Source organism: Myotis daubentonii, chromosome 19, assembly GCF_963259705.1.
Source record: "Myotis daubentonii chromosome 19, mMyoDau2.1, whole genome shotgun sequence".
NCBI lineage: Eukaryota > Metazoa > Chordata > Mammalia > Chiroptera > Vespertilionidae > Myotis > Myotis daubentonii.
Genome location: NC_081858.1, coordinates 10,538,411 through 10,555,126, shown reverse-complemented (window position 1 = coordinate 10,555,126; position 16,716 = coordinate 10,538,411). Strand labels below are relative to the sequence as shown.

Below are 16,716 nucleotides of genomic sequence, written 5' to 3'. Positions count from 1 at the left end.
GTTGAAACTGAAACTAGCAATGACTTTGAAGAACAACTAACGTCCAGGTACCATAAGCTATGCATCCATTCCTAATCTTAAGGAATACGGGGACCCGTTATAAAATTGTGCTAAGGGGAAAAGAGCAATCTGTTGTTATTCAAAAGTCTAACAAAAGCAAGATTTATTTCCAGATGAGATGTACAAGAAAATGAGAGATATTTTAAATGGGAAATGGTAGCTGTCAATTCTAAGTATAGAATAACTAAACACAGGCCAACCACAACCTACTATACTAATTTCAGATCCCTCTTTGCATATCAAGGTCCCATATCAGCATAGAGGCAGAGGATGAGGCATAAATAACTCAAAATAACCTATTTTGCAACAATGAGAGAGCAAGAACAACTCTCATTCATTGCTGGTGGGAATGCAAACTGATACAGCCACTTTGAAAGACAGTTTGGTCGTTTATTTAAAGAGTGAACATACTCTTACCACATGATCCAACAACTGTGCTCCTTGGTATCTATCCAAATAAGCTGAAAACTTACTTCCACACAAAAACCTGAACACAATGTTTAGAGCAGCTTTATTCATAATTATTAAAACTTAGAAGCAACCAAGATGCCCTAAAATAGGCTAATGGATAAACAAACGGAGGAACGTCCATATGATGTAATATTACTTGGCAATAAAAAAAAATGAGCTATCAAGTCACATAAAAAACATGGAGGAAGCTTAAATGCATATTGCTAAGTGTTTTAAAAAAGCCAATGTGGCCCTGGCCAGGTAGCTCAGTTGGTTGGACTATTGTCCCAATACACCCTGTACCAGGGTTACAGGTACATCGCCAGTAGAAGGCACATAAAATAATCTACCAAAATATGCATAAATAAGTGGAACAACAAATTGGTGTTTCTCTCTTTCTCTCTCTCAAATCAATAAATAATTTTTTTAATGTATTTTTATTGATTTCAGGGAGGAAGGGAGAGGGGGAGAGAGATAGAAACATCAATGATGAGAGAGAATCATTGATCGGCTGCCTCCTGCATGTCCCCTACTGGGGATTGGGCCCACAACCCAAGCATGTGCCCTTGACCAGAATCGAACCCGGGAGCCTTCAGTTGACAGGCAGATGCTCTAACCACTGAGAACACCAGCTAGGGCAATAAATGAAAATTTCAAAGGCCAATCTGTAAAGCCACATACTATATAAGTCCAACTATGTGACATTCTGGAAAAGGCAAAAATTAGCACAATGAGTGGTTGCCAGGGACTGAAGGAGGAATGAATATGTGGAGCATAGGGGATATTTAAGACAGTGACACTATCCTGTATGATACTGTGATGATGGATACATGTCATCATACATTTGCCAAAACCCATAAAATGTACAACACAAAGAATGAACCACAGCCCAGCTGGCGTGGTTCAGTGGTTGAGCGTCAATCTATGAACCAGGAGGTCACGGTTCGATTCCTGGTCAGGCACATGCCCAGGTTGTGGGCTTGATCCCCAGTATGGGGGCATGCAGGAGGCAGCTAATCAATTATTCTCTCTTATCATTTATGTTTCTCTCTTTCTCCCTTCCTCTCTGAAATAAATATCCTATATAATAAAACCCTAATATGAAAAAAAACCCTACTATGCAAATCGACCAAAAGGCAGAACGGCCGGTGGAACGACTGGTCGCTATGACACGCACTGACCACCAGAGGGCAGACGCTCAACACAGGAGCTGCCCCCTGGTGGTCAGTGTGCTCCCACAGGGGGAGTGCCACTCAGCCAGAAGCCGGGTTCACGGCTGGCGAGCATAGCGGTGGTGGGAGCCACTCCTGCCTCTGCTGCAGGCGGATGGTAAGAAGCGAGGGGTCCCGGACTGCGAGAGGGTGCAGGCCAAGCTGAAGGGACCCCCACCCCACCCCCTATACACAATTTTTGTCCACCGGGCCTCTAATATACATATATATGTGAAAGAATGAACCATAATGTAAACTAGTAAACTATGTACTTTAATTATTAATAAGCTATTGGCTCAGCTACTTTAACAAATATACCACATTAATACAAGATGTTAATAACCCTGGTATATTGGTAGAGGGGAAGTTGTGGGGATATATAGGAACTCTCTACTTTCTGCTCATTTCCTGTAAACCTAAAACTGCTCTAAAAAATAGTTTACTGCCCTGGCCGGTTTGGCTTAGTGAATAGAGCATTGGCCTGTGGACTGAAGGGTCCCAGGTTCAATTCCAGTCAAGGGCACATGCCCGGGTTGCAGGCTTGATCCCAGTGTGCAGCATGCAGGAGGCAGCCCATCAATGATTCTCTGTCAACACTGATGTTTCTCTTTCTCTTTCTCTTTCTCTTTCTCTTTCTCTTTCTCTCTCTCTCTCTCTCTCTTTCTCTCTCTCTCTCCCTTTCGCTCTGAAATCACTAAAAATATTTTTTAAATAGTTTATTAATAAAAAATAAATTTAATAATAATAATAAATTTTAAAATAATAAAAAGCAAAGATTCATTTCCAGAGCATGAAAATGAGAAATGTTATAAGTAGGATAGAGGGTGGTAGTTATCAATTCTAAATATAGAAATATAACTGGACACAGACCAGTTTTTAATCTATTACCACTATTCACTGTTCATCAAAGCAGGTCCCAAATCAGCATAGGGATAGAGCAGGCATAGACAACTCAAAATAATCTATAGTCGTGGTGGCCTAGAGTGCTCTGAATAACAGAAATAGACTATCATTTTACCTAATGGTTTCAATTTTTCTCCAATAAATATATTACTAAAACCTTTGACAGCCACATAAATACATGAGTTTCATCTCTTTAGTCCTCAATGCACTTAATATTGGTGAGCACCAATAATGCTAGGTAAGAAAATTAAAAAGAAGCCTTACTCTGGAGGAAATCACAATGTAGGAAAAAGAGGTCAAAAAGAGTCTTATTGTGAATGGAATCACAACCTATAAAGGAAGATCAAAGACTAATAAGTAGAGAGATTGGAGAATCAAAGAACTCTAAAAGCATACAATCTTGGCCTGAATACCCAGCATGTAATACCAGTTTTCTTAAATCCTTAGCTCAGCTAATAAGCCTTCATTTGTCCTTTACAAAATATGACAGAGATACTTCAGCTCAATAAATGACAGTTCTAAGTTACTCCTGACTCAGTCCTAAAAGATCCAGGTTTACAGAACATATCCTGAAGCCTTCTCAAAGAGTAGACATCTTTGATGAGACGCCATATCTGAGATCTGCTCATAAATGGGTCAAGCCAGAGTCAGGACTATAAGGACACTGAACTTTTCCCTCTGAAATTGTTGTCCCTATCTGCCCATGCCCTCTCCTTTGGAAATGGTTTCAACTGCCCTCTGCTGAAGGGGTAGGGCTGGATGACCATGTCTAGACCATGTAATTGTAGCCCAATGGGGTGGACATTTGACCCAAGCTGGATAAATCAGGTTTCTTCCTGATAATCTGAAACTGCAGCACTGAAAGCTGGACTCAGAAAGCTCATTTGGAAAGCAACAAATATGAGTCTGAGATTACCAGTAGCAGCTCAGGAATTTCCATTTTTTTATATATATATATATTTTATTGATTTTTTACAGAGAGGAAGGGAGAGAGATAGAGAGCTAGAAACATCAATGAGAGAGAAACATCGATCAGCTGCCTCCTGCACATCTCCTACTGGGGATATGCCCGCAACCCAGGTACATGCCCTTGACCGGAATCGAACCTGGGACCTTTCAGTCCGCAGGCCGACGCTCTATCCCCTAAGCCAAACCGGTTTCGGCTGGAATTTCCATTTTTGAAGGAGCCTTAGTTAGGGATGCAAGTTAGTTGATGGGGAATGAAGAAAAGGAGTTATCTCTTGATTCTTCATTCACATAACATCTATAAAAGAATTTAAAAAAATTCGCCCTGGCTGGTTTGGCTCAGTGGATAGAGCGTTGGCCTATGGACTGAAGGGTCTTGGGTTCGATTCCGGTCAAGGGCATATGCCCGGGTTGCAGGCTCAATCCCCAGTAGGGGGCGTGCAGGAGGCAGCCTAACAGTGATTCTTATCATTGATGTTTCTATCTCTCTCTCCCTCTTCCTTTCTCTCTGAAATCAATAAAATACATTAAAAATATATTTTTTAAAAGAATTAAAAAATTTCAATTATCTTTATCAAAAAATTGGGGGAGGGGAAATGCAGCGCTGATTAAGCTCTAGCCACAGCTTGGTATGGCCACAAAGCCAAGATGTTGGGCCCTGAGTAAATTAATAAGCAGCGAAAAAGTAAAAAATTTTAAAAAACAGCCTGAAGAACCAAGCAGAGAAAAGAAGACACACAGATAGAAGCAGACATGAGCATCTGAAAAAGAAGCTTCAGATCCTAACAGCTTTCCAGTTTCCATGAGGCCCTGAATCACTGCATTCCTGCCCTGGGCTCCCACAAGGGTTTCTGGCAACCCCCCTTTACCTGAGCTATCTATCAGTGGGTTTCTGTTTCTTGCACCTGAAAGTTTTAATTGAGACGCTCCAGCACATGCAGCCTGCCATCAGGCTCCCCTTTCCTGGATGCCTCTCTTTTTTTTTTTTTTATTGCTTAAAGTATTACAAAGGGTATTACATATGTATCCATTTTATCCCCCCGCCCTAGACAGTCCCCTAGCCTCCCCTATCACCCAGTGTCTTATGTCCATTGGTTATGCTTATATGCATGCATACAAGTCCTTTAGTTGATCTCTTACCCCACTACCTCCTGCCCCCCAACCCTCCCCGGCCTTCCCGCTGCAGTTTGACAATCTGTTTGAGGCAGCTCTGCCTCTGTATCTATTATTGTTCAAAAGTTTATAATGGTCTCTATTGTCCATGAATGAGTGAGATCATGTGGTATTTTTCCTTTATTGACTGGCTTATTTCACTTAGCATAATGCTCTCCAGTTCCATCCATGACGTTGCAAATGGTAAGAGTTCCTTCCTTTTTACAGCAGCATAGTATTCCATCGTGTAGATGTACCACAGTTTTCTAATCCATTCATCTACTGATGGGCACTTAGGCTGTTTCCAGATCTTAGCTATGGTGAATTGTGCTGCTATGAACATAGGGGTGCATATACTGGATGCCTCTCTTAATGACTACTGATTAATTGGTTGCTGAGTCTTTTGGGAAAAGTTTATTTTCATTTTACATTACTGATTCTAGAATATAAATTATGTACCCCTTGGAGAAAACAGGCCAATAAATATGATATGTAAGTCTGTTTTTTAGTAAATCTTTTTAAAACTAACTTAAGGGTAATTGTGATTTGACCATAAAGATTGGTGGTGTTCCCTTAATAACAAGAATAAATCAAAATCAGCCATACACAAATCATGCAGAGGAAACAGTAAGATGATAGATCAGTTAAAGCAATGTTTTCCAAAGCATAGGTACCAACGCAACCGAAATGTTTTTAGGTGGTCCTTGCAGACAGCACTAGTAATACAGTGAGAAAGTTGATTTCTTTTCTATTATTTCCTTTATATTAAGGAGGTAGTCTCAGTTTGGTGTCAGCCTGCTACTTCTTTAATAGGTGCTAATGTCTTTTGTTCACAAGGAAGGAACAGATCTTAGATTCAGTTTCACAAGTATTAGACCAGTGATGGCGAACCTCTTGAGCTCGGCGTGTCAGCATTTTGAAAAACCCTAACTTAACTCTGGTGCCGTGTCACATATAGAAATTTTTTGATATTTGCAACCATAGTAAAACAAAGACTTATGTTTTTTATATTTATTTTATATATTTAAATGCCATTTAACAAAGAAAAATCAACCAAAAAAATGAGTTTGCGTGTCACCTCTGACACGCGTGTCATAGGTTAGCCATCACTGTATTAGACTCTAGTTAAGACTTTTAGTTCTGTTTTTATTGTACTTTTTTTTGTTAATCCTCAGCTGAGGATACTTTTCCATTGATTTTTAGGGAGAGTGGAAGAGAAATGAAAAGGCAGAGAGGAATATAGATGTAAGAGAAACACATCGATTGGTTGCTTCCTGCATGAGCCCTGACCAGGGGAGGAGCCTGCAACCAAGGTACGAGTCCTTGATTGGAATCAAACCCTGGACCCTTTGGTCCACAGGCCGACGTTCTATCCACTGAGCCAAACCACCTAGGGCTCATTGTACTTATTTTTGTGGCTTTGTTGTCTCAGGGCAAGTGGCAGGTTTCCCATTAATGGCAATGATTTAGATTTTTTTTAAATAAATTTAAGTTTAAAAATCTATTTAAAGAAAAATATTACATAAATAATAATATAGATAAAGCTAAAATAATCAGATTAGGTAAAAGAATGATAGAAATTTGGGAAACACTATGTCAAGTCATTGGCAACAGACTATCAATTTTGCTGAATGAGTGAGCAAGCCACTTTCCTGGGTATTCCAACAGAAGCTCCTCTTCCTGGAGATATAGACAGACAGCTGCAGGCCCTGACACATGCAGCCTACTGTCTACTTGCCCTGAAGAGGCCCTAGGAATAATGTGTCCAATCCTACTTAGGGATCCTGACAGTAGGAAAGGGATCAGCCTTGCAAATAAAGAAGGAAAGGCTTTAAGTTCTGTGTTCTTGCAGCTGCCGTGAAAGTCTCCAGAGCAGCTGAAATGACAACCTGCAGAGTTTCCACTTCCTACAAGAGCTTCAGAGACTAATAAAGACATTGCTCCAATTTAGAAAAAGGCTGAATATAAAATAGCTCCATAGTTAAAGTACAATGTCCTTTGCTTAAAAATCCTAAGTGTTTATGAATAGGAGCCTAGCTTTTACCAAGAATACAAATGGTAAGTGAAACATGCTTTCAGTCAACAAGCCTTTAATTAAATGTGCAAGAGGAGGAGGGGGATGTCAAATTTTAAAAATAAAAATGTCTCCTTATTGAACATCTCACATCCTACATTTGCCCCCCATTTATTTCTCTACACAATATTCAGAGCTATCTTTAAAATAAATTTCCAAATCCTTAGATCCTCACATGGAACCAGCTTCTTTTATACACTCACTCTCTCCATTCTTCTCTCTCTACCTGGAGTTTGGCCAGGCACCGAAGGGGAAAAATGTCCTAACTCACCAAAGAAGTGATTATAAATCAGGAAACACGGCTGGTAAATATGTTACACCTGATCCAGACTAGAGGAAGACTGCAAACCAGTAAAACAGTTTAGAACAAGGATCTTGTACCAGAAAAGTGAGAGAGAGAGAGAGAGAGAGAGAAAGAGAGGGAATGAATGAATCCTAAAAACTGGAAATATTTTCTCTTTCACATTTCTCTGTTTCTATTTTGCAATTGCTGACCCAGCAATTCCTGTATTTGGACCATCACTCCCACCACTCCCCTTCCCTAACCACTACTAGTAAAAACATTTAAAAACTACAAATAATGGTAGAAGAAAGCCCTGTCGTACCAGAGTACAAAATTGGTTGAGAACCACATAGCACATAAGAATCATTTTAGCAAAAGGAGAATGAATAATAAAGCAGGTGTTCTAGTAAGACCATGGGTGATTTTCAAAAACCAAAAATGCAACGCCCAAACTTGCCAATTTATGAGTAATAAGATGCATCCTCAAGATGTTTCAACTAATCGCATTTATGCAGAGAAAAACTATTATAAACGTAGATACTAGAATGTAAACTCCCCACATCTCATCCCATCACAGTTTCACAATTATTCACCCTTACAGCCTATCCACTTTTACCCCAAACAATATTCAGCAAGAGCTTGAAGACCGTCCAACAGTTGTAAAATCCTAAAACCTTGGCAATACAAATAGTGCTATACAAAGATAGTGATGCTGCTGAATCTGAAATCTAGAAAGGCCTGGACTCTCCTGTGAGAATGCCTGTGTTCAAATCCAGTTCTGAGCAGGCTAATCTCTGGCCTTCAGTTCACAGCCACAATACCTACCTAGTGGGACAGCACACACATAAGCACTCCATGCTGACAGCCCTTGAACTTGTGGATGGTGGGCAAGCACCACCATGAGTGAATGTCTGAGTGCAAGAAATGATAGTGGTTTGGGGCACTAATGTATTTATTTAAACACAAAAGCAGGGGCCGTACCAAAGTCTGAAGGTCAAAAGTCAACAACAGTCTGCACCCTTTCTTTTCCTAGTCCTATCAGTTTATATTAATCGCCTTGGAATTCCTAAAAAGCCTCTTCTAATTTTCTTCCCACATAACTATAATAAAAGCTACTAATTCTGTCTTCACTTTTAAGAAAATGATATGTCACTTCTGGTTAACATATCCTGATGTTTATCCATGTGAAATGGACAAGGTTTTTCTTCTTGGATAGTTCAAAACACTATTAATTCTAACTGACTTATGGGGCACCAAAGGCATTTTCTTTGGTCTTCAAGAACAATTGTGGTAATCCAATTATTCTTAAAAATATTGAATCTTGCTTCTGGGGGAAGACTTTCACTGCGTGTTCGCATCATTTGCCTTCACTCAACATTCCAACTAACTTGATTTGGGAGAGAAGAGGCTTTAGTTTGGCAATTAACAATGCTTCTGGTTCCTTTAATTGGCAAGGAGTTGATAAAGTGAGTGATAATACTATTTTTGGAAGATAAGTAACTGCCCTTTAGAGAACAGGGGGACAGGGAACAGGGGGCGAGAAATGCCAATTCTCAGACATAGCCCCAGATCTGTCTTAAGAACCGGTAGAGTAATAGAATGTTCCACTGGCAAGATGGCCCCACTGAAAGTTGTAAGGAATTGCAGAAGGCCGAGTATGGGCAGGTTTATTAAGACAGTATGGACTTGAACCTAGGAGACCAGAGACCCTTTCAGAATGCCAATGAGGCGGAAAACTGTCACAATGAAACGAAGATGTGACTTGGCCATTTTCATCGTTCTCAGAGTGTGTTTTCTAACTACATAACTGAACGAACAGAAAACAGAAGCCCATGAAAACCTGCATGTCTTTTACTAAAGACAGCCATTTCTAATATAACTTATGAATTATATAACAAGGATGACGATATACCCCCCAAAAGTGTTGAATCTTTTTAGTTAAAAAATAAAAAGTCTGCAGGCAGCCGCTGCACAGAACTGTAAGGAGCCACTTAACGGCCAACCCTGGATTCAGTTCTTGCCCTCAGTCGCCCTGGTAGAGTTCATCCTTGGCCTTTGAAAATGTATCCTGGAGGGCTTGAGGGTGCAGCCCTGGGGAAGTGAAAATCAGAGGCCTGTCTCCGCCGCTCACCGCCTGCGTGACCTGTGGCAAGTCAGTATCTTCAGCTCAAAGTGCGGTGGTTTCTAGCACAACGGTTAAGAGGGTGAGCCTGGGGCAGTCCACAGGGTTCAGGTCCTCGCTCCACCAAATGTTAGCTGTATGACTTCAGACATATGAGCACATCGGTAAAGCCCCATTTCCTCATTTATTAAAAAAATGCGGGGGGGGGGGGGCAAATTGGAAAAAAAACGACCCACCTCATGAGAGCGTGTGAAGATTAAATAAGATAACCCATATAAAAAGCCAAGGGCAGTGAGTGAGTGAGTGACATAATGAGTGGTCTACACACATTGGCTATTATTACTGATCTCACTGGATTGTTCTTGGAATCAAATGAGATGTGAGAAGTAAAGCATCACACAGATGACAAAAATAAAGCAAGACCAATTGTGCCAGAAACACTGTTACCCCTTCCCCCCACCCCCCCACCCCCCAAAAAGTTAAATGATCGCAGCCATTCGGAGAAGCCTCCATTTAGTAACATCCACGCTAAAAACGCGAGCTAATTTTGCAAAAACCGCTGACCTTGAAGCCTTCTTCACCATTAACTGAGGCAGACTACGACCACACAACCATCTGAGAGGAAAGCAACTGCCAAAGGGGCCACCACTGTCCAATTACTGAACATGCCCGCTACCGAGAAGGCGCTTCTCCCCGACCCAAACCTGTGCCTCTCCACAACCGGGGCGGCCGGGTGACATCCAGGTCTGACAAAGCCCGGGGCTGAGGTGGGCGGTGAGGATGGAGGGGACCCACCGCGCACAGGGGAAACCGGCCAGGCTGCGGGAGGGAAACGCATGCCCTCGCAGCAGCCCCGCAGCACCCTCCATCGTCAACTACCCGTCTCTTCACCGCTACTTGGGGCCCCAGACACCCCCCTCCCCAAACCCCCTCGCCGCCCACGTGTGCCCAGAGCAGCTGTTCCTCCACCAGAGACCTCGCCATTGGGAAGCTCGGATCGAGCCTGTTCTGATTCGAGCGGGGTGACCTTGTGTCAGACCCCTCCCCTCTCCGGACCGCTTTCTCCGTGGACACCCAGCGCAGCTGGTTACAAACCCGCCAGGCCCGGTTCCCGCAACTGAAAAGTCTGTACGTGAGGACTATCCGCTCAGCCTCCACCGGCGGGGAGATCTCGGGCTCCCTTGGCGCGGCCCGAACAGACGCAGCCTACGGGCAGCGCCGGTCTCCGCGAGAGGAAGTGTCTCCGCTCTGCCGACCCGCCGCTGCCCCGACCGCGCCGCCGCCACCTCGGGGCTCTCAGGAAGGCCCGCCGGCGCCTACGCGAGGCCCGCGGCTGCGGCCTAGAGGCCCGCGCGGCCCGCCCCCGGCGCCCGCGGGCCCCGTCCCCGGACCCTCAGCGCCCCTTCTGGGCCTTCGCCCCGGTCTCGGTAGCCCTCGGCAGCGCTCGGCGCTTCCGGGCGGCGGCCGGGCTGGCCACAGGCACTCACCGTAAATGGGCCGGAGGCGCCTGTCGTTAGGGTCCTGCACATGGCCCCGTGTCGCCATGATGACAAGCGCAGAACCACAGTGCGCACGCGCGGGGCAGGCCTCCAGGAAGGGGCTGTTAAAGGGCCAGTGCCGATCTCGCTCGCCTATCGCGATGGGTGGCGACCGAACGCACCTGCGCGGAAAGCGGTGCTACCTCGCACCCCTGTTCGGAGAATTGCCCGTTCGAGAGAAACTTCCTCTCCTTTTTGACGGTGGAGTCAGCCTCGCTAAAGGCGGCTGTTGCTGTTGAAATCCCTTCCGAGTCGCCTCCTGGGGCGAGAGGACGGGAAGGGAGAAACTCGGTGAAAGTCAGGGCTCAGCCGCTCCTGCTTATCCTATTTATCCTCGGTGCTGAAGGACCAGTTGGACTTGTCTTTGATTCATTGTTGGGGGACCAGGAAATCCTCCGGGAGAATGAGTTCCAGATCCCTTCACGCCTTTCTCGGGGCTCAGCCAACTAGGAAGCATCTTAGATGAATAGTAATCCAGTCCATTATACTTCAATAAAGCTGGAGAGGAAAAGTAACTCAGCCAGTATGCATGGCAAGCGCTTCAAATATATCATCTCTTTAACACTCCTAACAACCCTCGTACCTTCCTAGGAGGTGGATATTGTTATCTTCCTTTTTTATCCGTGGGCTTATTCATACATATAGTTATTGAGTGCCTGTTGTGTGGCATGCTCTGTTGTAGGCACGAAGGATGCATCAATAAACAAATAGACAATCTTTGGTGGAGTTTTACTTATAATGGGGAAGACAGACAATTAAATGAGTAAAATAGATAGATGTACAGGTGGGCAAAGTAGGTTTACAATTGAGAGTACAGGTGTTAAGGCTATTGTAATAATCATAAACTGCACGTCTCCTCCCTCCCTCTCCCTTTCTCTCTCTTTCAAATCAATTTTAAAAACACCTTTTTTTTTTTTTTAAAGAAAGAATAATGAAGGTCAGGAGCCTCAGGCAAGCTGACCCCAGGATCACCTGGAGATGGATGTGGCCAGGTATGACCAGGCTCAGGTTGAGCTTGCAAAAGGGAGAGGCGGGAGGAGACCCGGCTCAGGTTGGGCGAAGAGGAACAACACTTGTTCATCGTTGGGGCAAATGAGAGAGCCAGTGAGTCACCTGAGTTTCAAAAGTTTCCCAGAATGGAAAAATACAGCACCTGCAAAGGGGCCCAGGGGGGCTCCTGGCCAGGATTGTGGTTACTCAGCTAGGTTCTTAGGTTACCTTTGTTGGCCTGCCACCTGCACCACCACCCCCCGCCCCCCCCAGGAATGCTGACAGGCTCAGCACCCAGTTCCCTAATTTGGCAGGGCCAGAGCATTATGGGCCTACCTAACAGAGGCCTCTAGATATTTGAGTCACCGTTCTGGGTGGAATATATTTCCCTCCCCCCTGAAAGCCTGTTCGGCATCCAACTAGGATGAATTGGCCTTTTTCTTTTCCCATTCCTACCCCTTGTCCTCAGAGCCTAAGGCTGAAGCAGTGACCTGGCTCCGGGCCTGTCCTTACCTGCTCCCTGAGAGACAGCTTCCACACCCTTTGGCAGGCATGAATCATTTCGGGTAACAAATGAGATGACCCCACCCCACCCCAGGAAGCCAAAAAACCATTTTTCTTGCTGTACAATTCAGAACTCAGAACAATGAGAGCTGACATGGGAAAATGCTTGGCATACAGTAGGTGCTCATTAAATGATGCTTTCCATTTTCTTGGCTTAGAACGGGGGTACGCCCTTCATTCTTGTCCTGTTTGGTGGCAGATTTGCTCTGGTGAGAAACCCTCTCCATCAAGGGCAGTGGCACCCATAGGTGCATTGTGCCTGAATAGCTGGGGACACAGGGCGGGTGCTACATTACCTGAATATAGTGACTGTGGGTATCTCCACCCGATGACTTTTCTAGTTTTTGTTTTTCTTTCCCATCTTCTGCATATATTCCTATCTAATCCTAATAATCCTCCTAAGAATAAACAGAGCAGTGTTTCATAGTTTTTATAACTGATTTCCTGCACTTTTGACAGTAATATAAACGGCAACTCTGACTCTGAAATCAAACCAGATTTAGATCAAAATGTGGACCCTGACATGTATCAACTGTGTGATCCTAAGCAAGGGACTTAGTTTCTGCATCTGTAAAATTATGATACTAAAAGGACCGACCTCATAAGGTTGATATGAGGAATAAATTCTGTGGTTTGTGAAAAGAAACAAGCAGAAAGGAAAGCACTCAACAACAGTTACATACCATTACTATTTTTAATATTAGTAGTGATATTATTACTCCCTTCTCTTAAAACTGCAGAAATCACCTCCTGACAAATCAACATACAATAAGTGCTGGCAAGGATGTAGAGAAAAAGGAACCCTCGTTCACTGCTGGTGGGAATGCAGACTGGTGCAGCCACTGTGGAGAACAGTATGGCGTTTCCTCAAAAAACTAAAAATGGAACTTCCATTTGACCAAGTCATCCCACTTCTAGGATTATATCCCAAGAAAACAGAAACACCAATTAGAAAAGACATATGCACCCCTATGTTCATAGCAGCACAATTTACAATAGCTAAGATTTGGAAACAGCCTAAGAGCCCATCAGCAGATGAGTGGATTAGAAAACTGTGGTACATCTACACAGTGGAATACTACGCTGCGGTAAAAAAGAAGGAATTCTTACCATTTGCAACAGCATGGATGGACCTGGAGAGCATTATGCTAAGTGAAATAAGCCAGTCAGAGAAAGATAAATATCACATGATCTCACCCATTTGTGGAACATAATGAACAACATAAACTGATGAACAAAAATAGGACCAGAGTCATAGAAGCATCAAACAGACTGTCCAACCTATGAGGGAAGACTCGGGGGGTGGAAGGGGGGTGGTAAAGGGGTAAGAGATCAACCAAAGGACTTGTATGCATGCATATAAGCATAATCAATGGACACAGACGGGGGTGGGAGCGGCTGGGGAGAGGTCAATGGGGGGAAAAGGAGACATATGTAATACTTTAAACAATAAAGGCTTTAAATTTAAAAAAAAATCACCTCCTGATACTTCAGGACACCAAGGAAGGAGTTTCCCCAACTGATACGTACCCTGGGAGGAGTAATACCTTGGAATCTCCCTTAACACTTAGCATAAAGTAAGCCAGAAGAACAAAGTGCAGAACTAAAGGTAGGCAAGGCAGAGAAACATAGAACTGGGAGCTAAGAGTTCAGGAGAACCAAGGTTATGATCTTAGTTTGCCCAACAATTGGCATTGTGATCCTGGGTGTCATTTTCCCCATCAGGAAAAGAGAGGGTGGATTCCCAGTCCCCTCTACCTCTCAAGCGCCCCTATGTAGTCTTTGTACACCCTAGCACTTCCAGTTATTTCCACTAGGTGGCATATGAATGCCAAATTGCCCAGGCTACTTTCCAAATCAGAAATTATCTGAATTTAATAATTTTTTAATTTTATTATTTTTTTTTCTTTACTGATTACGGTATTACTTATGTGTCTTTATCCCCCCATTGCCCCCCACCCCCCACCCCACTCATGCCCTATGCCCCTGTTGTCTGTGTCCATTGGTTAGGCTTATATGCATGCATACATATCCCTTGGTTGATCTCTCCCCCTTTAATTAATTTTTTAAAAAACATACCAGCCCTAGCTGGTTTGGCTCAGTGGATAGAGCGTCGGCCTGTGGACTGAAGGGTCCCAGGTTTGATTCCAGTCAAGGGCACATGCCTGGGTTGCAGGCTCGATCACTGGTGGGGGGCATGCAGGAGGCAGCCAATCAATGATTCTCTCTCACCATTGATGTTTCTATCTCTCCCTCTCCCTTCAATAAGAACTCAATAAAAATATATTCTTTTAAAAAAACATACCAGCCCTAGCTGGTTTGGCTCAATGGATAGAGCGTCAGCCTGCGGACTAAAGGGTCCCAGGTTTGATTCCGGCCAAGGGCACATGCCTGGGTTGCGGGCTCAATCCCCAGTAGGGGATGTGCAGGAGGCAGCCGATCAATGATTCTCTCTCATCATTGATGCTTCTATCTCTCTATCCCTCTCCCTTCCTCTCTAAAATCAATAAAATATATATTAAAAAAACATACCAAATATGAAATATTTGTAAGCTAGCTCTATAATTTTTAGTTTATCTTTTTTAAAATATATTTCCTTATTGGTTTCAGAGAGGAAGGGAGAAGGAGAAAGAGATAGAAACATCAATGATGAGAATCATTGATTGGCTGCCTCCTGCACACCCCCTACTGGGATTGAGCCCGCAACCCGGGCATGCGCTCTTGGCGGGAATAGAACCTGGGACCCTTCAGTCCACACGCTGATGCTTTATCCACTGAGCCAAGCCGGCTAGGGCTAGTTTATCTTTATTATTGAAAGTATTACAAATGTCCCCTTTTTCTTTATAATTTTTATACTCAAGTTTATTGAGGTGTTTGTTTGTTTTTATTGATTTCAGAGAGGAAGGGAGAGGGAGAGAGAGATACAAACATCAATGATGAAAAAGAATCATTGATTGGCTGCTTCCTGCATTCCCCCAACTGGGGATCGAGCCCAAACCTGGGCATGTGCCCTCGACCAGAATGGACGCTGGGACCCTTCAGTCTGCAGGCCGACTTAGGTGGGTACAGGAACAATGAACATGATAACAATGAAGGAATCTGTGGTATCTGTCCTGGCCAAACTGGCTAGGGCTATTGAGGTATCATTTACATACCATAAAACCCATCCATTTTAAGTGCAAAATTCAATGATTTTTAGTACATTTTACAGAGTTTGGCAACCATTGCAATAATCCAATTTTAGAACATTTCATCAGCCAAATAATATCACTCTATAAGCTATAATTTAAAAAATTATGAAATGTTTCAAAATCTGTAAAAGTAAAGAGAATAATACCCATATTTACATATCACACAGATTTAACAAATGTTAACATTTTGCAAGCATAGCTTTTTTAATTTAATTTATTGGGGCGACATTGGTTAATAAGATTATATAGGTTTCGAGTGTACAATTCTATGATACATCATCTGTATATTGCATTGTTGCCCACCACCCAAAGTCAAATCTTCTTCCATTATCATATATTTGATATTTGGACAGAGAGTGGCCACAGAACCAGAGCCTCTCACAGGTAATGGTATTTATCCAGAGTTTCATAACAATAACTATTTCTCTTTTTACTTTATTTTTTAATGTTTTTGATGTATTTGAGAGAGAGGAAGGTGAGAAAGAGAAACATCGACTTGTTGCTCCACTTGTTTGTGCATTCACCGGTTGATTCTTGTATGTGCCCTGACCAGGGATCAAATCTACATTCACGGTGTATTGGGACGATGCTCTAACCAACTGGGCTACCCAGCCAGGGCCAAAAATGGGCCCTTAATTTTGAATGAAGGAGAGTCTGGGAGGTAGTGTTGCTGTGTGGTCAGTTCTCTGGTAAGAAAAAGCATGAGATGAGAGATTACAACCAGTCAGGAAATTCACAAGCTAATTCTAAATTTTATGTGCAAATACAAATGACCTAGAATAGCCAAGAAAATCTTGAAAAAAGAGGAGCAGAATAAGAGGACTTACATTGAAAGGCTGAGTAGAGTGATGAGGAGTCCACACAGGCACTGGAGGTGGGAGCAGGAGCGACCCAGCAGGGTATTCCTGCCCGGCTTCCTTATTGCTAAGGCACGTGCTGGTGGGACTTGCTCCCGGCAGCAAAAACACAAGGAGGCGCTTACCACAGGGTTTTCATGCTGAGGGTGCTCATCCCAGAAGAGGAAAGGTTCCACCCATTTCCCCGGCTCACAAACGCCTCCGACAGTGGCTCCACCTGTGGCCTCAGGACATCCCAGGGGCTTCTGCTCAGAGTCCAGTCTCCTCCCAGCTGATCTGTAGCACATCCCTGAGGGAGGTCACTGTACTTCAGGAAGCGTGATCATATTTTATTCCAGGTTAAGGCTCTTAGGAA

At 43.6% G+C, this 16,716-nt stretch overlaps 1 protein-coding gene across 3 annotated transcripts in view; it reads right to left on the bottom strand.

The window, feature by feature from the left end:
• NAA25 (N-alpha-acetyltransferase 25, NatB auxiliary subunit) overlaps window positions 1-11,218 on the bottom strand; it is a 60,862-nt gene extending 49,644 nt beyond the window's left edge. Inside the window, exon 1 of one of the 3 annotated variants that reach the window (XM_059676092.1) lies at window positions 10,709-11,218. In XM_059676092.1, coding sequence (XP_059532075.1) covers window positions 10,709-10,766 — 58 coding nt within the window. In that variant the 5' untranslated portion in view covers window positions 10,767-11,218. The remainder of the gene's footprint in view (window positions 1-10,708) is intronic. The other 2 variants (XM_059676091.1, XM_059676090.1) reach the window with 2 other exon arrangements.
• Window positions 11,219-16,716: the final 5,498 nt, after the last annotated feature.